Source organism: Oncorhynchus masou, chromosome 23 (genome assembly GCF_036934945.1).
Source record: "Oncorhynchus masou masou isolate Uvic2021 chromosome 23, UVic_Omas_1.1, whole genome shotgun sequence".
NCBI lineage: Eukaryota > Metazoa > Chordata > Actinopteri > Salmoniformes > Salmonidae > Oncorhynchus > Oncorhynchus masou.
The window spans coordinates 27,503,048-27,526,270 of NC_088234.1; the positions used below are offsets into that span (position 1 = coordinate 27,503,048).

Consider the following 23,223-nt stretch of genomic DNA (forward strand, 5'->3'; position numbering starts at 1 on the left):
CCACAAGACAGGAACGGGGTTCATTGAACTGCTAATTCTACCTGCATAACATAATGCTCACTGCTCTCCAGATCCATGAAATCGTATTTATATAGGACACACTTGTATCAATCAATCACTTCATAAATAATTTAATTCCATTTGCTACATTGATAATGTCATGAGGGGAAAAGGAATGGCGTGATTAGGGCTAATAACCAGATGCTTTCTGGGGGCATGGAGTTTTTCCCGACACGAGCTGATCGCCTTGTGTTGAAATGTGCATTTAATGCACTCGCACAATTTAATAATTCTCATAAACGCAAACTTCCATGTTCCATCTAATGTCCAGGTAATCTCTCGTAGACGCAAGACTGTAGTTGGGTTAACCGAGATAAATATCCAGCTGACAAAAGCTAGTCATGATAATTGTCAGATTTGTAGAGGAACATCAATGTTTGAAGAAGGTAGCTGAAGAGGTATCACACGCGGTAACCAACATTCTTGCTATAACGTTAGCAAGCTGTTAAGCCTGTAAATACAGTATGTTGTGGGAAGTGTTGCAAGGAACAGAAACTGTAGGATTAATTTTAATACAAGGTAAAATATACTTGTCTGTGGTCACCATATTGTACAGTTGGCTAACTAAAAGCAATATTTTCAGAACCACTGGCAGTAGTTAACTAGCGAACATTTGCTTTTGACCGATTATGTGAATTACTCTGGTCGACACCTGAAAAACTACATAAATACAGCACTTAAACGGTACATCACTTTTCCATGGCACAAATATTTTCATTGTGTTATCTTGTAACGTTATTCAAATAGTTTGTGTTGTGCATTAATATCATTCCAATATATTGTGTTTCAGGAAGGAGGTACAGTAGTCCATGTATTGGGGTTCGAGGCCAGTGAAGATGAACTCAAAGAAGGATTGGACAGAACATCTGCACAGAGGTGACTAGAAACAAATCAGAAACTCCTTAAATTAGGCAACTGTACTAGCCCACTTCTGCATGTTTTTCCACTTTGAAAATAGGCTGCACTTTCACAATGCCGACTCAGATCCTCTTAGCTGGACTGGAAACTCACAATTACCTGTCCATCAGTTCACCCTAGAGGACATAGGCACTCTTCTCAAACAAACACCTCAGGCCAAAGCAGTGACACTCATCATTGTCTCTCTCTCATGGATTTTGAGGCATCGTGACCCTGCTGTCATATGCCAGAGACTTTAGGCTCTCAAGAAAGGTTTGTCATGGTATTTATAATCAGTGTCATCACCGGCGCTCCAGGGACCAGAGGACTGGGAGCTAAACTGTCTTAGCCATTTTATGCCGATAGTGTTGTGTGTCTGTTACCAGGAAGAGATATTCAGCATCAATGAGGACCTGCCAGTTACAATACAGAGCAAACTCCGTCATCCTGGATACACAGGGATGAATACAGGCAAATCTGAGCTAGCACACCTGTATTATTTCTGACATGTACTATATGAGAATGAGAAGGAATAAGCCAATTGTGTTGTATGATTCGCTCGTCTTTCCCCAGGTAGATCCAACAGCCAACCTGACCTTTAACCTCCACCTGTCCGATACAGAGAGAGGCCAAAGAAAAACTGCCGCTTCCATTCGACTTCAGGGAAGAGAAGTGAGATTTATTTCCACTGTGATTCCACCATCCATGCCTTTTTTCCCCAAACTGTCTTGCTACTGTCCTTGCTTGCTGCTGTCTGAATAAGTTGCCTCAAGTGTTTATTGAACTCCGCATTTGTCTTCTTCTAGGAAGTCAGCACTTCTGCACCTGGGCCTCAGTTCAGGACGGATCCTGTATGAGCCTGATGCCAATGATGATTATGACCCGGAGGACCCTGATGATGATCTTGATTTGTAGAGGACAGGCTACTATCCATGAAAAGCAGTGTCTTAAGCCCTTACAGTTAATGCCACATCGGACATTTACATGCCGGAAATCAAAATAATAGCCTGGGTTCCTGCCTGAGGTATTTATTTTACTTTCTCAGAGGAGATTAAATTAAAGTCTAACAGAATACCTGGTTTACCGAATGCCAGTTTTTGCAGTGGAGGAATGTGGTTAAGGTGGAGTCCGTGTAAGTAGACAAGAGAGATACTGCTTGTTACAGCAATCAATTCAGGAATATTTCAGCAGAAGACTGAATGATGCAGAGAACAGATGCCTACAGTACATCTATGACAGGTATCTGTTTAAATATAGCTTCAAATAAAGGGTACTGTTTTCAGGTTGTCTGTTATGTATTTTTTTTATACTAGCACATTTGTAATGCCTCAAACTGACACCTTTTTGTACAGTATGCTTGCACTTCTGTAGTTTCTACCGCTAACCACTGGAGTGTGGAGCTTGAGTCTAGTGACCACTAGTGTTTAGAGCCAGACCCAACTCACCGTAACAGAAGCCACATGAAATCACAGACTTGTAAATAAACCTAAAATAGTTTCTTGTAGAGTCTTGCCAATTTTATGCCAGAAAGGAGCAACTGAATTCCCTAAACAGGGAAACACTTACTGCACCTGTACAAAGCCCACCTATAATTTAGCCCAAACAACTACTTCTTTCCCTACTGTATTTATTTTATTTATTAATTTTGCTCCTTTGCACCCCATTATTTGTATTTCTACTTTGCACATTCTTCCACTGCAAATCTACCATTCCAGTGTTTTACTTGCTATATTGTATTTACTTTGCCACCATGGCCTTTTTTTTTGCCTTTACCTCCCTTATCTCACCTCATTTGCTCACATCGTATATAGACTTGTTTCTACTGTATTATTGACTGTATGTTTGTTTTACTCCATGTGTAACTCTGTCATTGTATGTGTCGAACTACTTTGCTTTATCTTGGCCAGGTCGCAATTGTAAATGAGAACTTGTTCTCAACTTGCCTACCTGGTTAAATAAAGGGAAAAAAACCCAACTTGATTTGACTTCTGCATCATATTTCATCACTTCAATGTTTGTTCGGGGTAATACAACAAATGTATTTGCTTTAGAAATTGGGAAAACCCACACACCTACCAAAGAGAATACACAGGTTTGAAAATTCTGTCCATCTACTCGTTTACTTTTGATTTGTCTGTTTTCCACGGGGACGTGCTGCGCGCAACCGTCAGGTTCGAATCAGGTTGAGAAGACTTCTCCCCGCGGAAGTGACGGCGATGGCGGCTCGCAGTTCGATTCCGGATTTGCTGTGAACTGCAAGCAGTTTTCATGGTGACTGTTTGACTTTTGTTAGTTTTCAGACATTATTTTTCGTCAAATAACACAGATAAAATAAGAGTTGTTTACTGTTTTCAAATTTCGAAGGACGAAAGTTTTTAGTTAATGTTCTCCAGGGTTCAAGGTGGTCACCCTACCGAGCTAGCTGCTAGCTTAGCTTGTCGGCGAGACGAGCTGCGTGGTATATTCTGACTAGCTAGCTAGTCGGTAGCCCACTTACTGACCAAATTGCTATTGGATAGCAAACGTCGTGCAAGAGTACTTTTGTTTTAACTCTTGTTTATATAGTAAACATATTCTGCTACACAATGTCAATGGATTCAAATCTATGAGAGTTGTGCAGCAAGCGTGCAGAGGCACTCACACGTTTGCTCGATCTACTCTTGTTAATTTGGACGCGTTTGGTTCGTTTTTGAGAGGTTGGGGTTGTAGTGACGGATTCCAATTCGACAATTTGGACCCTAGCCTGAACCACATTGGTAAATTTAGCTGAGCGGGTTAACTTGAACCACCTTCGACCTCCTGTTCCTGTGTGGGTCCTTGTGTGGTCGCCGACATGCTGAAGACCCGTCAGTGTCTACTTGGCATCCGCACTTTCCTAGGTGTAACGTCCAGAATGTGGGGATTCATCTTGTACATTCTCAGGAAGCACCTACGCACGGTAAGTATTTTTTTGAAAAATAGCCAAACCAACTGCCCTTGTTTGTTTGCACATTTGTTTACATTGTCGGGGGTAAGTTGTGTGTGTGATAGACATGACATTCAAATGCATTGGTTACTGCTGTCATGGCCCTGTCACAAACCTAAAACTAAACTAACCTCCAGTCAGAAACAATCATCTCACAGTTTACAAACATGCTTTGGCTTCCCTATGGCCACATGGTCCTTATCAGAGCCATAGATAAGAATGGCACTTGGTGAAAAGTCTTGACAGGTAATGTGGGGCTGTAGGACTCCGTTGAAATAAACAGACAACTTTTGTAATGGACTCATTAAAAAATACTTTTCATTCTGACATTTCATTCTGACAATCAAATGCCACTGCTCTCACATGTTTCTGGGTTACTTTTGTAGCCCTCTACTGTAGTGTGATGTGAGTGTTAGGAGGACAAAGGAAGGCTCTTGTCCGACTGAGGTCTTGTATGCCCTTGATATATGGACAGGGCCTACAAGACTCTGGTCACGTTTGCTGATGCCCCAAATATAAACTTGACATTTGAGGTGTCAAAGGCTCCACCTGTCCACCAAATAATGCACCAAGTCCGTTTGGGTGGGGCATATGGCTTGTTTATTATATACTCTGTCTGTAAACTTAATGCCACATTATCAAAGGATTTTGTTTCTGACTTTGTTTCACAGTAACAGAGAGTGAGAGGAGAGTGCTGGTATTACATTTTAAGTATGTTGTAGTTTAGTCAAGCTCCAGTGTTTACCGCATGTATTGTATTACCTAACAGTGATACATAATCGCTCAGGGCCTAGTCAGTGGGATGCGGACAGTGTTGGGAACATTTCAAGTCGAAATGCCGTATATGAATAAAATAACCATTTGTTTCACAATGTAGCAACCTATTTCTTCCTGAACAATCTGTCATGTTGTGCGCCCAAAATATGCTGGAGAAAGACTGCCGAGGCTTGGAATTCTCAGTTTGGGAATTCTCTGGATTATATTACAGGTTTTCCCACTCCCAGCTACCAATGTGATGATGCCTAGGTGTCTAGCTAAACCAGGTTGCCCGTTCATACAATAGAGACCCTGGTATGCTGTAGCTATATAGGCTAGGCTTAGACCAGGGTTCTCAGACCATGTTCCCGGAGAGCTACCCTGCTGTAGGTTTTCGCTCCAACCCCAGTTGTAACTAACCCGATTCAGCTTGTCAACAAGTTTATCAAACACATGCAAATACAGACACTAATACGCACAGTTTTTATTTTATTGTTTATCATTGTATTTCAAATTTGTGACTGTCCTTATCGATCATTGTTTTGTTACTTGTAATGCTTTGTGGGCCCCAGGAAAAGAAGCTGATGCATCTGCAAAAGCTAATTGGGATACAAATAAGCTAATTATTAGTATTTGGTATGCTAAATGAGAACCTAATGGACGGTAGCTGTCATCACTACAATTGGATTATGGAGCATAAACGCATGCATATGCTACCAGTCCTTAATCAGATGTGTGCTAGACATATAAGCCAGTTGCATCATAATCTTCAAGACAGACAACACTATGACATAAATACATCTTCCAGAGAAGTGGAGGGCTGGAGAGGGTTTCTGGGAGGGTTATATCCAGACAATACCCAAGGGCAGTGGTATTTAAACTTTTCAGAGGGGATCCCATTTTTCTTACCCCCCCATATATTCTGGCTACCCCAAATATAATGACACTGTTAATCTGTAAATTTGGATTTTTACATCAACAATCTTCTATTCGTTACATTTTCATCTCTGATAACTAATACATTAATTTACTCAATAAAATTGTATCCCCCCCCCCCCCCCCAAAAAAAACAAATATATTCAATATATATTTCTCAATGTTTGTGTATTGTCCCATAAAATAACATGTACTCTTCATTTTTGGTTCCCCCAAAAAAAGTTAAAGTGCAATTCCCCCACGACTCCGTCTTTGAATACCACTGCCCTAGGGGGTACAGAATGTGGGGCTGTGGGTTCCCCCACCAGCTGTTCATGAACAGGCTATCCCTAGGCCGGGCCAAGCGCCACAGGGCATGTATCAAAGATCTGGCAGTGGGTGTCATCTAAGGGTTTCGGACAAAACAACCTGGCAGCCGCAGACAGTCACCCTGCAGGTCTCCCTTTTAACTTGGCCCCCTATTCCTCGCCCTTATGGAGAACAGAGAGGCAAAAAAGCTGTCTACTCTGTTTAGGGAGAAAAAGGAGGGAACAATGAATGAATGGAGTGGGGAAAATCGGTGTGTCTAAATCTGATATGGCTCCCTCTCCTTTGGGATCCTTACCAACTGGTCTGTCATGTGCCCTGACAGGTGTAAGCACAGACCTAATTAGTGCTGAGACCTAAATGAAGTAGAGGAACGCACTGTAAACTTTTGAAATGCTCCCACGGATAGCAGTAGTCGTGGAGGCCTAGGTCTAGTCTGACCCTGCGCTTTTGTTTGTGGACATGGGAATAATGTTGCCAAGGATACGTAGACATAGGCCTACATTTTCCATAACCACACTTTCCCCCAATTAGGCTTTCCCATGTAAGGAGCAGACAATGGAATAATGAGGGGTTTAATAAATCAGTTTGTAATGAATTTACCAAGTTTTTTTTCTTTTTTTTTTCTTTCCATTAAAATTGTATTTCTGTACCATTTCCAAGACAGGAGTAACTAAACTTTGCCCACTGTTCTGCCTTCAAATTCGTGCAATTTATGCTCACAAATGTAACAAACACTAGTGTCTGTGAGTGACTCTCTGGCTGAGTTGAACAAGTATGTTTAATCTCTCTCATTCTGTTTCAGGTAATCCAGTACCAGACGGTGCGGTATGACACTTTACCACTGTCCCCCATCTCCAGAAATAGGCTTAGTGAGTACTGCTGTCGCTCTGTCATCCTTTCTGACCCACTCTGCTATTCCTCGATCCCAGAAAACTGGACCATGCCCAGTTGATCATTATGTATAAACTATAGAAATAGAATGAATAAACACACTGACATGACCTCATAATGCCTCTGCCCTTTGCTATAGCTTCCTCAACTTTCATTCTGGTTTCAGCTGGTCTACTGCATCTACACATCAGTTGCCAGAGTCCAGTTGTCTTTATTTAGTAAAGTCCTTGTTCAGTAATGCCTTCAAAGAAAGAGCTTTGTGTTACTTCAGTTACTTTCAGTTATTTTTTGTTTTATTGATAACTCTGATTAAGACACACATGAAAAAACATGATCACAAAACACAAAACTAAATGCAATGAAACAGCAACAGATAAAATCTGTACAAAGCAACTACTACAGCAAAGTGGTGGGCATATAATTGTATATATCTTCAGAGACAACATACTGGATGTGCATGAAACACAGGTGCTTGCTGGGACCTAGGAGTTCTGACTACTACTGTTTTATTGCTTGTCTCAAAGGACAACCGGGGACCCATACTCTCACACATGTGGATCCGCGGTTCTGTAAATCCATTATTAAAGCATTAAGCAGAAATCGCTTCACCATTTCCTGGTTGCGAAAATTTGAATAGTTAGCCTAATTTCAATTTGTAACAAAACAAGCAATTGTAGATTATCGTTGTACCATTTAAAACACTGAAATATATTTTCAATAACCAAAAATGTTTGTTTGAAGCTGGTGTACAAAACTGAAAGTAAAAGATGCAAAAACTAAACTTAAGAACAGGAAGCATAGAAATAGAGAACATATCTACCACTTCTTAGACTTGCTTTAAATGAGGACAGATCTATAACTGTGAATTGGTCAAGTCCCCCGAAAGTTACATGTTGCAGCTTTCATTTCAGTTCCTCTAAGGCTGAAGAGTATGAACGCAACCCCAGTCTCTTCCAAGGGATTTTCTATAGCACAGACCTGCTTTGCTATCTCTTATCACATTAACCCAATACCTTTTATTGAAGCATGTGGGCGCTTGAAACAGCTAGCATAGTGCAAAACATGTGAATGCATTGACACAAAGAAACTTTTTGTCACTTGTGTAAGATGTTAAAATCATCAGTATGATTGACCCATCTGTCATGTTCTTTATGGTGTTATAGGTTAGATATAAAGCAAGGTGTGTATTAAGTCAGCCTTGGACAAGTAAGCCTTGTCTGAGCCAGAGTGGCCCATATTCTCATTCCCTTTCTCTTGTTTCTGTACCATGAGGTGAGGCACTTGATGTACAAGTACACAACCTGGTGAACAGGACACTAGACTGTTGCAGGGCCTTACCCCCAATCCATCTCCTTATTGCTGAGTGCCAAGCAGAGAGGCGCCCGGTCCCATATTTTGAGTCTGTGTCATGACTCGACCAGGAGCGAACCCAGCACTCTAACCGCAGGGGGGGGGGGCTTGTGTTGAACATGTAATAAGCAGGTGTATGTGTCTGTTTGGTCCTTTAGATGCAGTGAAGAGGAAGATTTTGGTGCTGGATCTAGATGAGACACTGATCCACTCTCACCACGACGGGGTCCTCAGACCCACAGTGAGACCCGGCACACCACCAGACTTCATCCTCAAGGTAAACGCACACACAAGCACACAGTGAATTTGGGGGGGGGGGGTAGTCATATCAGGACTTGAACCTGTGACCTTCTGGTCCAGAGACAAGCATGCTGCGCATTAAGGATTTAAAGATTCACCCGATGTGCAATGCGATTTAAATGTTACAAATCGTCGGTTCACTAACAGTTTTTGCTCAACTTTTTCTGGCGAGTCTCTGTCCTTGCTGCAAAAAATATCCCCACAGCATGATGCTGCCACCACCATGCTTTACCATAGGGATTATGCCAGGTTTGTGACGCTTGTCATTCAGGCCAAAGAGTTCAATCTTGGTTTCATCAGACCAGAGAATGTTGTTTCTCATGGTCAGTCCTTTCGATGCCTTTTGGCAAACTAGAAGCGGGCTGTCATGTGCCTTTTTACTGAGGGGTGTCTTCCGTCTGGTCACTTTAACATCAAGGCCTGATTAGTGGAGTGCTTCAGAGATGGGAGAACCTTCCAGTAGGACTACCATCTCCACAGAGGAACTCTGGAGCTCAGACTGACCACCTCCCTGACCAAGACCCTTCTCCCCCGGTTGCTTTGTTTGGCCGGCGGCCAGCTCTAGGAAGAGTCTTGGTGGTTCCAAACTTCTTACATTTAAGAATGATGGAGGCCACTGTGTTCTTGGGGACCTTCAATGCTGCAAACACATTTTTGGTACCCTTCCCCAGATCTGTGCCTCGACACAATCCTGTCTTGGAGGTCTACGGACATTACCTTCGACCTCATGGCTTGGTTTTTGCTCTGACATGCACTGTCAACTGTGGGACCTTTATATAGACAAGTGTGTGCCTTTCCAAATCATGTCCAATCAATTGAATTTACCACAGGTGGACTTCAATTTCTAGGAACATGTCAAGCATGATAAATGGAAGCAGTATGCACCTGAGCTCAGTTTTGAGTCTCATAGCAAAGGGTCTTAATACTTTTTTTAAATAAGACATTTCTGTTTTATTTATCATTTTGCTAAAATTTCTGTTTTCTCTTTGTCATTATGTGGTATTGCATGTAGATTGAGGATTTTTATTTAATCAATTTAAGAATTGTAATGCAACAAAATGTGGAAAAATGGAAGGGGTCTGAATACTTTCCGAATGCACTGTATATGGGCATTTCTTTTACATATGCTGAGTATAGTTGATAGTTTAATAACGAGGACTGCAATCACTTTTGTGAGTCGCACTGCGTGGTTGTAGCAGGAGGAAAGGAGAAGCTCACTTCGTTAACTTCCAAACTGTCAAAACCATTTTTGAGACTGGGGTGAAGTCAAAAGTTCTGCAAGAGCTGTTTTCCCAGCTATTATGAGAATTGTTGTGCGTTGACTGCTTGTCAGGATGCATGTTTCCCTCACTCCCTATGACACTTGTAACATGAATGTGCTTCGTGAGGAATATTATCTTGCAGAAACCCACAACAACAAGCCAACTCGGTAAATACATCAACTGTTCTACTATGGGGTTGTCTGATTTATTCTATTCATTACTCATTTTGTTTGCAGAGAAAGTAAATGTGGACTGTTCTAGCATCTTTAAAGTGTGCCTCGGCAGAAATATTTTTTCCCGTGTTCCATATTGTGGCAGCCCACACCTAAAATGACTGCAGTGAAAACACTTATCTTTCCTGTATCATATTGGAGGTCATGCATCTAGATACGTGCTGCATCCGTTTCCCCTCTCTCTCTCTCTCTCTCTCTCTCTCTCTCGCAGGTAGTCATTGACAAGCACCCTGTCAGATTCTTTGTACATAAAAGGCCGCACGTTGACTTCTTTTTAGAAGTGGTAAGTAAAAAATGTTGTCCTTGTGAACTGTGAGTTCTATTTTGTACGTCATTGTCAACAATGCTGTGCTCTGTTTGACCAGTTCTTTGACTGTAAATGATGGCGTGAGCCTAACATGTATCCTTCGCTGTGTGTGTGACCCTGCTCTCCAGGTCAGCCAGTGGTATGAGCTGGTAGTATTCACGGCCAGTATGGAGATCTATGGCTCGGCAGTGGCAGACAAGCTGGACAACAACAGGAACATCCTGAAACGCAGATACTACAGACAGGTATGACTCTCCCCTATCATCTGAACACAACTGATTTATGTCTATCCACATCTTTGTGAAAACTGTACTCTATCAGTGATCCCGTTTCCCCTTTCTCATTTATTTACGATCTGCTTACATCTTCTATGTCTTCTTCCTGTGTCTGCAGCATTGCACGTTGGATCTAGGTAGTTATATTAAAGACCTGTCTGTTGTACACAAAGACCTGTCTAGTATCGTCATCCTGGACAACTCGCCTGGAGCTTACCGGAGTCATCCAGGTGAGGTTATACACACATGCGTGCACACACACACACACTCGCACAACACAAATGTATGCAGACTTTGTGATGCGATGTTTATGTACAGTTGAAGTTGGAAGTTTACATACACCTTAGCCAAATACATTTACACTCAGTTTCACAATTCCTGACATTTAATCCTCGTAAAAAATCCCTGTTTTAGGTCAGTTAAGATCACCACTTTATTTTAAGAATGTGAAATGTCAGAATAATAGTTGTGATCTTATTTCCCAGTGGGTCAGCAGACTATAAACACTAAATTAGTATTTGGTAGCATTGCCTTTAAATTATTGAACTTGGGTCAAACATTTTGGGCAGCCTTCCACAAGCTACCCACAATAAGTTGGGTGAATTTTGGCCCATTCCTCCTGACAGAGCTGGTGTAACTGAGTCAGGTTTGTAGGCCTCCTTGCTCGCGCACGCCTTTTCAGTTCTGCCCACAAATATTCTATAGGATTGAGGTCAGGGCTTTGTGATGGCCACTCCAATACCTTGACTTTGTTGTCCTTAAGACATTTTGTCACAACTCTGGAAGTATGCTTGGGGTCATTGTCCATTTGGAAGACCCATTTGCGACCAAGCTTTAACTTCCTGACTGATGTCTTGAGATGTTGCTTCAATATATCCACACCATTTTGCTTCCTCATGATGCCATCTATTTTGTGAAGTGCACCAGTCCCTCCTGCAGCAAAGCAACCCCACAACATGATGCTGCCACCCCCATTCTTCACGGTTGGGATGGTGTTCTTCTGGCTTGCAAGCCTCCTCCTTTTTCCTCCAAAAGTAATGATGGTCAAACAGTTATATTTTTGTTTCATCAGACCAGATGACATTTCTCCAAAAAGTATGATCTTTGTCCCCATGTGCAGTTGCAAACCGTAGTCTGGGTTTTTTATGGCAGTTTTGGAGCAGTGGCTTCTTCCTTGCTGAGACGCCTTTCAGATTGTTGATATAGGACTTGTTTTACTTTGGATAAAGATACTTTTGTACCTGTTTCCTCCAGCATCTTCACAGGGTCTTTTGCTGTTGTTCTGGGATTGATTTGCACTTTTTGCACAAAAGTACGTTCATCTCTAGGAGACAGGACACGTTTCTTTCCTGAGCGGTATGACGGCTATGTGGTCCCATGGTGTTTATACTTGCGTACTATGTTTGTACAGATCAAGCTTTTTTCTGGAATTTTCCAAGCTGTTTAAAGGAACAGTGAACTTAGTGTATGTAAATGTTTGACCCACTGGAATTGTGATACTTTGAAATAATCTGTCTGAAAACAATTGTTGGAAAAATTACTTGTCATGCACAAAGTAGATAAAGTGGCAAGTCCTAACTGATTTGCCAAAACTATAGTTTGTTAACAAGAAATTTGTGGAGTGGTTGAAAAACAAGTTTTAATGACTCCAACCTAAGTGTATGTAAACTTCCGACTTCAACTGTACATCATTCTAGGTCATATCCGCCTAGGTGAGCTTGTAATGATTGTTTTAAATGTCAAGCTGTTGTCAAACCAGTTGCTGTTCGCTTGGTGGGTGTGATTGGAAGGTTGCCAAGCAGCTCTTGCACGTTTTTAAGCGAACAAACAACACCAATTCAAACATTGCCGTTTTCTATAGAAACCGTGATTAGCCTTGTGACAGGCTTGTGAGAATCAAGGTAAGTTGGCAGCTACCAAGGAGCAACCACCTGTACCCTATTAATAAAAGTAATGTTTTGTTGACTTTTCAACAGCAGATCATTTTGTACTCACCTGGTTTTACACACCAATTATTAGGTTTCACAACTCTCCTACTATCCTTATTTTGGTTTTGAATGTCTATATTTGCCTTCCAGACAATGCAATACCTATCAAGTCTTGGTTCAGCGACCCTAGTGACACAGCACTCCTTAACCTGCTGCCTATGCTAGATGCACTTAGGTGAGTATTTAAGGTATTCAGATGGATGGATGAGGATCCTGCACTGTAGCAGTGTTTTTCCAGTTACCTGGTAGCATGACCAAGGCATAACCCTTACAACTGTCTGCTAGGTTCACCGCTGACATCCGATCCGTCCTCAGTCGAAACCTCCACCAGCACCGGCTCTGGTGATTGGCTGATTCTGCGGGGAGGGTCTCGCTGATTGGCTCTTTTTTTTATACCCATTCTCCCTACCTGCTCCCATCGCTCCTCCGTTACCACGCAGTGGACCTTTCACTTCTCTCAGAAAAGGACCGAGGAGAGAAGGGTTAAAGCAGAACATCCAACAAGGAATGAACGGAGCAAGATCTGGAGAGCCAGCAAATGACTGGGGGGAAGCCAGCTTTTTTCTTTTTCTTGTATGATTTTTGAAAAAAACTAAATGGAGTCTCTCTGCCTTAGTTCCTAATACTGACTCTGTGTAAGTACGCATGGGGCTGAGTCTTTTTGTACATGAATTGGGAGAATGCTCACGTTTGTTCATCAAGCTAAACTTTTGACGTTACAAAAATAATAGGGACAGCAAGGCAATGAACTAGACAAGTTTCCATCCTTTTTTTCTTACATGTCATTAGTCTGGACTGCACCTCTAACGACGCCTGTTATTTTACTCTCTTTCTCAACCTGGTACTGGACCTTACTTCTGTTAAGATGGCCAAGAGGAACCGGACGACAGGATTAGATGGAGGATGATAGTTTTGATTGGGGGAATATAGGCCCTGTCAATCAACCAGGGTATTTCATGTGTCGGGGGTACCAATGAGTGAGTTATGACAAGTAATTTTACGCAATGAAGATTTGCTACACAACACAGACCTCTCTGGATGAAGTATAAAGCAGTCTATTTTTTATTTTTTTAATCAAATTACTGTTGGTTAGACATGATCATTTATCTCAAGCTTTTTCCTCCAAAACCCATTGTAGGATGTAAGACTGAAGAACTTATGAAAGAAAATAATGGTTAAAAAAACATTTCAATTTCTCATCTTTCAGTTACCATGACATGACATAGACATCTCCATTATTGAAAATCTTATGCCTGATACATCATTTCAATTTGGGATTTGCACTTAATTTCTGGATTTTTACTTTGTTGTTTTGTATTTGAAGCAGAATGAGCAGCCCTTTTGATTGTTTACTGTTCCCCTGACTGTATTGGTTCCATTGTCTGCTCCTGTCTTTTCAATGCCATTTGAACAATTTCAGTCTTGTCAAGACTGCATCTTTTTTGGCTCAGTCCCCAGGTCTGTGTTACTAATAAAACACTTGTCAGTATTGACCACTTATCTGTCTCTCCTTTGTAACTTCAAACAGAATCACGGTGCTCTCAAAAAGCATCCCAGTTGTGGTGTTTGGTCAGCTTGTATTTTGTGGGAATGTATGACAGAATGCTCAGGAAAGGGGGACCAGTTTTAAATTGAGACCGGAATTTCATAAATTGACATTGCATTTTTGTTATAGGACAGGTAATAATGGTAATATTCTGTTTCTCAATAAGATCCACTGCCAAATCGCTGCCCTCATGTGGTAAGATGGTTAACTGCATCATGATCTCCATTCCCCATCATTGTCTCCGCTGCTTGACATGGGGACTACCTGTTGACATAGGTGTATTCATATCCAGGTTGACCACTGAAGGGCCACCACACTGGTTTCCATATTTTAATTTAAATCAGAGATTGATTTGAACCTTAGTAACCAGTTAACTCGCTGGTTGATCTATGAGCCTGGAGTTTGATGTAGGGCGTATTAAGGTAACTTTAAAAACTGGTCATAAACAGATATTGTTTTTATGGAACTGGTATACCCTTTATAGTTTACCTTTTCAAATGCTTTGACTACACTACTTGTAAGGATACTGTGACGATTGTGGGGCGGCAGGTACCCTAGTGGTTAGAACGTTGGGGGCAGTAACTGAATGGTTGCTAGATCAAATCCCTGAGCTGACGTGGTAAAACTCTGTCGTTCTGCCCCTGAACAAGGCAGGTAACAGACTGTTCCTAGGCCGTCATTGTAAGTACGAATTTGTTCTTAACTGACTTCCCTAGGGGAAAACAAAAATTAATATCAACAGCAGCCACCTCAGCTGACCTATGACTCCCAAGCATGTGACCACTTGTGCAACTGCCCAATCAAACTGATACTGACACCCACCTTGAAGTGTGATTAGACACTGGGAGGAATTATTAGTCCCACAACTATTACGTCCAGGTCTGCACTATAAACACAAATTCCGCCATCGATTTAGCAGTCTCTGTTGAATTTGCTGCTGGCTACACTCAATATCACGCCACGGAAAGTGCAGTGATGGGTCATATGACAACTGCCTCATCACAACCGGTTGGTCAAAATAAAGTAGTTCCGTTAAATCATTTTTTGATTAAAAAAATAATTTGCAACAAAACAATGAAAACAAAATGACTGCTAATTTGTTAAATAATCCATACATTTCGATTAATTCAGCGTTCAAACTTTCACAACTCATTTTAATGAGGCTGTGCGACGGATGTCGCGCTCACAACAACTGGGAATTTGGATATATCTGACTAGTGTATTCAAGACAAGTCGGGAACTCCGCTTCTTTCGAGAGCTCCGATTTCCCGACCGAAATATCACTGATGTAATGATTTCACACCGTTTTTTTCATAGTTCCAAGTTGTCTTGAAAGCACCATGAGCGTAGCCTAAACTATTTAGCGAATTCGACGTGCAGACCTCTCTTGCGCGTCATATGTTGTTATTGTATCCGTCCGCTGCAGTCGAACTAGGAAAGAATCCGAGCAAAACAGCAGACCCGTGTTCCATCGAATTGTTACTTGAGGATATCTCAGATCTACACCCTGTCATTCGTTTGACAATGAAGTTCCAATACAAAGAGGAACATCCATTTGAAAAGAGACGGTCTGAGGGCGAGAAAATAAGGAAGAAGTATCCGGACAGGGTGCCTGTAAGTAGCTAGCTAAACTACCATAGCCTAACGTTAAGGTTTTTTTTCTACCCAAAAGACAATAGGGAAACATTTGGATATTTAAAACTAGTATTGATATTAGTAATCCCAAATAGATAACGTTAGCGTGATAACCGCTCAAGCCATGTCATGTTTGGTTTTGGTGTATTATCATAACGACGCCAAAGTAGGGCAATTGTATTAGTTTACTAGCTAGCTATCGCGTTAGCGTTTGTATGTGGGTTGGCAACAACAAATGGCTTCTTATGGGCCTACCGTGTTCGTCGCAGTTAGGCATAATTCTATTCTATATTGAATTGGATTTTTATTTTTTACTAGCTAGCAATCTGTCAACATGCTTGCTGTTAATCCATGGAGTCAGACACAGTATTTCATAAGACAGGTAGCTAGTTAAACATCCTTACAAAACAATAGGAGCTAATGGCTAACTTGCTACCAAGCTTATGTCAAAATTAAACATCTCATATTCAATGTTTAATGAGTTTCTAGGTTTACAGTTTAAATTAAGGTAGTTTGTGTTGACAGAATAGAACCCTAAATAGCCTACAGCAGGTGTCAATAAGCAGTCCTTCGCATTTGGCCCCTCTGTAGGTAGGTTGTTTACAGTCAACACCGTGTTCCCCTCCCCCTCGCACACCGTGTTCCCCCCCCCCGCACACCGTGTTCCCCCTCCCCCTCGCACACCGTGTCCCCCCCCCCTCACTGTCCCCCTACTCGTTGGACGAGTAACCGGAAGGTTGCAAGTTCAAACCCCGAGCTGACAAGGTACAAATCTGTCGTTCTGCCCCTGAATAGGCAGTTAACCCACTGTTCCTAGGCTGTCATTGAAAATAAGAATTTGTTCTTAACTGACTTGCCTGGTTAATTAAAGATTTACAGTGTGTCCCCGTTCCCACTCGCACACCGTGTGTCCCTCTCCCCCCGGGGCACACCGTGTGCCCCTCCGCACCTATGACACTTTTTTTGCCGATACAGATATCCGATAATTTTAGCGGCCTTTTAAGCATTCTAGTAGAGTTAAATAGGTAAAACCCATGGACACAGCGGTCTAAGGCACTGCATCTCAGTGCAAGAGGCGTAACTACAGTCTCTGGTTTGAATCCAGGCTCTATCACATCCAGCCGTGATTGGGAATCCCATAGGGCGGAGCAAAGTTGGCCCAGCGTCGTCCGGGTTTGGCCGACCGGGGTAGGCCATCAAATATAAGAATTTGTTCTTAACTGACTTGCCTAGTTAAATAAAGGTTACACACCACACTGACCAAAAAGTTATTTTGTTGGCATTTACGTATGTTCCCATTGCCAGTAAAACATAACCAAAACCTATTTATTTCACTTACTTGCTGTGCTGTTTTGTTCATTTGTTTGGTAGTTTCATTCTCAACCAGGATTTCTATGAAACGCTGTTTGGGTCTTTGCGTGTCAAAAAATATACACGTCAAATAACACTATTTGACCAATCAGGACCTGAATATGACTGCATGTCACATAATAATTAACGTGTTCATAACATTTTTACGTAGTGTAATCCATGTGTAATAACTATCACTCGTATTTCATATGTCGCAACGATTCATCGATACGTATGCTATGATGCTGGTAAAGTTGTCTCGCGCACCTACAGTGCTGGTCATAAAAAAAGCTTGCTAGCTCATGGATGCAAACAATGTTCTTCCCAAAAAAACATAGCAAAACAACGACATATGTTTCAGTAGCTATAGTTAGCTAGCTAACTATATAGCTGGGTATCATCTAAAATAGCCCTAATTTATAACACTACTTATTTGATGAATGTTGGTCGAACCCATCTATGTGAAGCTAGCCACAAAAAGGATTAACCCCACAATAGTGGACTTTGCGGGTAGCCTTCAAAATAAGTTTGTCATTGACAGTGATGCAAATGAATACAAATAATAGAATTTTGCCATAATTGAATACATCATGCTAAACGAGGTTGTAATGTTATATAAAATCAACAAAATATAATTTGTTAATTTGGCAAATCTGAAATCACACTGGATGTATTATACTTTAGAATTGCATTGGTGGTGTACTTATTTCACTGTACAGCCTTGCCTATGGATTGTGGATCAATTACATTAGCGTCATAGCTCTTATTGTTGGACTCTGAAACAACTGAATTGAGCCACATGTATTGTCAACTTATGTGTATTGAACACTTCCAGAGGGAAAACGATACTGTGTGGATGTTTTGCAGTCTGATAACTCTGAGGAGGACATTGGGAAAAAATATATTGGGTATTGAGTAGACATATACCCAATTTCATTGATCCCCAATCCTTAGGTAAAGCAAAACAGTGCCATGTGAATGTCATTACACACAATAGGCTGACTGGGAAGGTGATTTCACAGTCACAGGCCCGCAATAGGAGCGACAACGCTAATATTTGCGTAAACTCTTCACAGTTGTGTTGTGTGGGTGTCACCGAGTAGATTGATACCCAATTTAATTGCTTCACATTCCAACCTTGTTCAACATTATGCAGTTTAAATATGGCATGATTCCACCAATTCTTAATCTTCTGCATCACTTTCAGAGGTACTTTGATTTTGAAGGCAGACCACAAATTCCACTATTGTGTATTATCTTTATTGTGGCTAGCTTCACAACTCAACCCTGTCGGGTCGAGCGTCACCAGCCAGATGTAGCTAGCTGGCTGCTTATAACGTTAGCTTTGGCCATCGGGGGTAAGTAGCTGGCTAGCTATTTATTTTCATGAATTGAAGTTCAATTTCAATAGGCGAACAACAAGTGCCTACGTAGCTAATACTTACTCACAAGGATTCCTAAATCATTGCTAAGTATAATAAAAATGTCTGCAGTTTCTACTGGTCATTGTTTTCAGGCTAGTTGTACTGCTAGCTAGGTACCACAACATTCTAAAATAGAACTGTTATTTGATGTGTCAAATTTAAAAGCTTTATTTAACGTGCCAAATGGCGTTATTTGACTTGTATCTTTTTTGACTCGCAAAGACCCAAACGGCTTTCCATAGAATGTGCAGTGGGGAAAAAAGTATTTAGTCAGCCACCAATTGTGCAAGTTCTCCCACTTAAAAAGATGAGGCCTGTAATTTTCATCATAAGTACACTTCAACTATGACAGACAAAATGAGAGGAAAAAAATCCAGAAAAATCACATTGTAGGATTTTTAATGAATTTATTTGCAAATTATGGTGGAAAATAAGTATTTGGTCAATAACAAAAGTTTCAATACTTTGTTATTTACCCTTTGTTGGCAATGACAGAGGTGAAGACTTACAGAAAACGTTTGACAAGGTTTTCACACACTGTTGCTGGTATTTTGGCCAATTTCTCCATGCAGATCTCCTTTTAGAGCAGTGATGTTTTGGGGCTGTTGCTGGGCAACACGGACTTTCAACTCCCTCCAAAGATTTTCTATGGGGTTGAGATCTGGAGACTGGCTAGGCCCCTCCAGGACCTTGAAATGCTTCTTACGAAGCCACTCCTTCATTGCCCGGGCGGTGTGTTTGGGATCATTGTCATGCTGAAAGACCCAGCCACGTTTAATCTTCAATGCCCTTGCTGATGGAAGGAGGTTTTCACTCAAAATCTCACGATACATGGCCCCATTCATTCTTTCCTTTACACGGATCAGTCGTACTGGTCCCATTGCAGAAAAACTGCCCCAAAGCATGATGTTTCCACCCCCATGCTTCACAGTAGGTATGACGTTCTTTGGATGCAAATCAACTTTCTTTGTCCTCCAAACACGACGAGTTGAGTTTTTACCAAAAAGTTATATTTTGGTTTCATCTGACCATATGACATTCTTCCAATCTTCTTCTGGATCATCCAAATGCTCTCTAGCAAACTTCAGACAGGCCTGGACATATACTGGCTTAAGCAGGGGTCATGTCTGGCACTGCAGGATTTGAGTCCCTGGCGGCGTAGTGTGTTACTGACGGTAGGCTTTACTTTTGTCCCAGCTCTGCAGGTCATTCACTAGGTCCCCCGTGTGGTTCTGGGATTTTTGCTCACTGATCTTGTGATCATTTTGACCCCACGGGGTGAGATCTTGCGTGGAGCCCCAGATCGAGGGAGATTATCAGTGGTCTTGTATGTCTTCCATTTCCTAATAATTGCTCCCACAGCTGATTTCTTCAAACCAAGCTGCTTACCTATTGCAGATTCAGTCTTCCCAGCCTGGTGCAGGTCTACAATTTTGTTTCTGGTTTCCTTTGACAGCTCTTTGGTCTTGGCCATAGTGGAGTTTGGAGTGTGACTGTTTGAGGTTGTGGACAGCTGTCTTTTATACTGATAACAGGTGCCATTAATACAGGTAACGAGTGGAGGACAGAGGAGCCTCTTAAAGAAGAAGTTGCAGGTCTGTGAGAGCCAGAAATCTTGCCAAATACTTATTTTCCACCATAATTTGCAAATAAATTCATTAAAAATCCTACAATGTGATTTTCTGGATTTCTTTTTTCTCATTTTGTCTGTCATAGTTGAAGTGTACTTATGATGACATTTACAGGCCTCATCTTTTTAAGTGGGAGAACTTGCACAATTGGTGGCTGACTAAATACTTTTTTGCCCCACTGTATGTTGGTAAGCTAATAGCAGTGATTCTATTACTGTGTAACTATGGTAGTGCAAAATCTGAAAAATAGGGCACTTGGTAGTGTGTACCCAAAGCCAACATCACCCACGACAGAGAACGGTTGATTGCTAAGGGCAATGAATTCCACTATCTTGGCGTTAATGGATTTCACATTTAAGTTGTCTAGCTGAAATTGTCTTACTCTTTCAAATGACTGCTCGGTCCACACAGCAGACATTGTGGGCTCGGTTAGGAATTCTGTGTTGCACGTGTAACGCACAATTTTACGTGGCGTCAATACATCGCGTACCAACGTTTTATATCAGCTTTGACATCGCTTTTGCACATCGCTGTTAAACTAGACATTGGGCCGATACCAATGTTGTAATTTTTCTGGACTTAGAGCACAGGGAAGTATTCTTTCTCTATGAGATTTGGTTTCATTTCTACTCCCCACTCAAAATTTCTGTCCTGTCAGCTTCACATAGCAGTGGAATCTAAATGGAGAAGTAGCAAGTGAGCCAAAGCCAAAAGGTACCATGGTTTCTGAAAATCACCTCGCGCTGTAAGGTATCGTAGGTCTCCGATCCCCTTTTACCTTGAAATGTGAAACAAAGAAGCTTGAATTGTGCAAGTGTATGTGACCAAGTTAATTATGAATCTAAAAGTTATTCATGTAAAAAGTATGGCTCTTTTTTTTGACCGTGTCAGCACACTTCACATTGTTGGATACATAGCCACACAATATTTAGGCCTATACTGATTGCTTTTGTTCTTTTTATTTGAGGTAATTGTGGAAAAAGCCCCCAAAGCAAGGATAGGAGATTTGGACAAGAAGAAATACCTCGTGCCCTCCGACCTCACGGGTAACTTGAACTATTATAACAGTGCCACCCATGTATCACTAACTTATACCATTCTTTTCAGAACTGTAATTGTTCAATTCCTCTACCTTTACTACAGTGGGCCAGTTCTACTTCCTCATCCGAAAACGAATCCACCTGCGGGCAGAAGACGCCTTATTCTTCTTTGTAAACAACGTCATTCCACCCACTTCCGCCACCATGGGCCTGCTATACCAGGTATGATATATTTTTTTACATTCTCACTTTTCTGCTGCTTGTTCCTGTGGGGATTGGGATGCAATTCCCCTACCTCTGTTTTGTCAGCTCACACTAACACCTCTATCTCTCTCGCTCTCTTTCAGGAGCACCATGAAGAGGACTTTTTCCTCTACATTGCCTACAGTGATGAGAGTGTCTATGGAGACAACCATACAGAGATTTGAACCTCCTCCCTTCCTCCACCAAGTGTCTATTGAAATGCTGTATCCAGCTCAGCAGCCTGGAGTTCCCGGAGCAAAGTTGTCAGATGCACTTTCACTCCCCCTCCTGTTATCCCTTTGTTTTTACCCCTTTAGTACTATTCCAACAGTATGAATTTTATTTGTCTCCAGGTCTTTGAGATAGGGATTTCAGTTGAATGGTCCCGTGAGCCAGTTTTCATAGTGCTTTGATCATGCTGAAACCGAGAACAGATGCCATTTTGAAACGACTGTTAGAATTAGGCAATGTTACCAGTTATTCTAAAGATGAGGGTTAAGAAAGGAGGTAGCCTTTGGATCTACCGTGATTAAATTCTGCTCCATTTGGCAATGAAAAAATGTAATGTGTTTTATTAATGTCGTAGTGCTGGTAAGATACTTTGAAGACGTAGTGTATTTGACATCTGACTGGAGTAGAATAGAATTCGAACTGAACAATCATCCCCCCTCTCTGCTTTGTGGTTATGTGCATATATTATTTTGATTATTATGATTATTGTACTTTATTTTTTGATTTCTGAGGTATTGTAAAGCAATTTTTTGGTTTCCTTTTTAAAAAGTTGGAACTCGTTATACAGCTGCGTTACTGGCGTCTCCACTCATGATCATACATGATAAAATGTGACAAAAAGCGAACTCGTTTCCTGTCTGTTCTTAACTGTCGGTCTTTTGCCTTCATTTTTCTGCTGTATGTGAACATATTGAAATGTTTTCTGCGACCATAGTCTTGAGAGAGAGCCTGAACAAAGAACACTTTTATTTTCTTCCGTTCACACCTGCGCTTTCAAATTATTATTAGCTTTCAAAATGGAAACCTTTTGATCGCAACATTGATCACACCACAGACTGCACTCACTTTGGAGATAACCAATCCCACCATCACATAGCTCAGCATGAGCTGTAGGGAGGAAAAAGACAGGTCACATTACCCTGCTCAGATGTTACATGCATCAACCAATGGTTGTGTACTACATCATCAAATTGTTACCTCACCTTTACAATCAGATTGGTTTAGTTGGTGTCAGGACGCCGCCCCTATGATAACCACTGCAGTCTGCCTAGTCCTCTCCTGGAGTGCCCCCTGATGGAAAGGAAATTATGCATTATCAAAGAAAATGGTACTATGAAAAACACACATTATTCAGATAAAGCACTTTAAAGGGTTATTCGCCATAAGTCTCATAAATCAAATTGTATTTGTCACATGCGCCGAATACAACCGGTGTAGACTTTACGGTGAAATGCTTACTTTACGAGCCCTTTCCAAACAATGCAGAGGTAAAAAGACAAATGTGCAAGAAAATAACAAGACTATATAAAAGGAGTATCGGTACCAAATCAATGTGCTGGGGTACGAGGTAATATGTTCATGTAGGTAGGGGTAAAAGTTACTAGGCAGCAGGGTGTGAAAGTGTGTCTGTGTGTATGTTAATATGCATTGTGTGTGTGGGTAGAATCCAGTGATTGTGCAAGAGAGTCATTGCAAATAAAAAAGTTAATGCAAATAGTCAGGGTGGCCATTTGATTAACTGTTCAGCAGTGGTGGCTTGGGGGTAGAAGCTGTTCAGGAACCTTTTGGTCCCAGAGTTGGCCCTCCGGTACTG

At 41.4% G+C, this 23,223-nt stretch overlaps 2 protein-coding genes and 1 pseudogene across 5 annotated transcripts; all 3 read left to right on the forward strand.

Annotated features, from left to right (window-relative positions):
• Positions 1-524: 524 nt before the first annotated feature.
• On the forward strand, positions 525-1,872 carry LOC135509954 (elongator complex protein 5-like; annotated as a pseudogene).
• Positions 1,873-3,155: 1,283 nt separating this feature from the next.
• LOC135510674 (CTD nuclear envelope phosphatase 1A-like) lies at positions 3,156-14,022 on the forward strand. Of its 4 annotated transcripts, none has more exons than XM_064931769.1 (8): positions 3,156-3,895; positions 6,726-6,792; positions 8,323-8,441; positions 10,171-10,242; positions 10,395-10,511; positions 10,660-10,771; positions 12,620-12,704; positions 12,815-14,022. In XM_064931769.1, the coding sequence occupies exons 1-8, from the start codon at positions 3,791-3,793 to the stop codon at positions 12,873-12,875; spliced, it is 738 nt and encodes a 245-aa protein (XP_064787841.1). In that variant the 5' UTR covers positions 3,156-3,790; the 3' UTR covers positions 12,876-14,022. The 4 variants fall into 4 exon arrangements, 3 of the variants coding, with proteins under 3 accessions (XP_064787841.1, XP_064787843.1, XP_064787842.1); XM_064931771.1 differs by lacking the exon at positions 12,815-14,022 and adding an exon at positions 12,403-12,442 and having other exon boundaries at positions 12,620-12,698; XR_010451145.1 differs by lacking the exon at positions 12,815-14,022 and having other exon boundaries at positions 10,660-12,442; positions 12,620-12,691.
• A 1,311-nt stretch (positions 14,023-15,333) lies between these two features.
• On the forward strand, positions 15,334-22,255 carry LOC135510675 (gamma-aminobutyric acid receptor-associated protein-like). The gene is made up of 4 exons (XM_064931772.1): positions 15,334-15,689; positions 21,083-21,161; positions 21,259-21,377; positions 21,503-22,255. The coding sequence occupies exons 1-4, from the start codon at positions 15,474-15,476 to the stop codon at positions 21,581-21,583; spliced, it is 495 nt and encodes a 164-aa protein (XP_064787844.1). The 5' UTR covers positions 15,334-15,473; the 3' UTR covers positions 21,584-22,255.
• Positions 22,256-23,223: the final 968 nt, after the last annotated feature.

Bases quoted from the DNA above. Each gene is read 5' to 3' on its own strand.
- LOC135510674 (XM_064931769.1), top strand. From the start codon at position 3,791: ATGCTGAAGACCCGTCAGTGTCTACTTGGCATCCGCACTTTCCTAGGT. The intron at 8,442-10,170 runs GTAAACGCACAC...TCTCTCTCGCAG, and splicing joins CACCAGACTTCATCCTCAAG to GTAGTCATTGACAAGCACCC. The intron at 10,243-10,394 runs GTAAGTAAAAAA...CCTGCTCTCCAG, and splicing joins TTGACTTCTTTTTAGAAGTG to GTCAGCCAGTGGTATGAGCT.
- LOC135510675 (XM_064931772.1), top strand. From the start codon at position 15,474: ATGTTGTTATTGTATCCGTCCGCTGCAGTCGAACTAGGAAAGAATCCG. The intron at 15,690-21,082 runs GTAAGTAGCTAG...TTTTTATTTGAG, and splicing joins AGTATCCGGACAGGGTGCCT to GTAATTGTGGAAAAAGCCCC. The intron at 21,162-21,258 runs GTAACTTGAACT...CCTTTACTACAG, and splicing joins CGTGCCCTCCGACCTCACGG to TGGGCCAGTTCTACTTCCTC.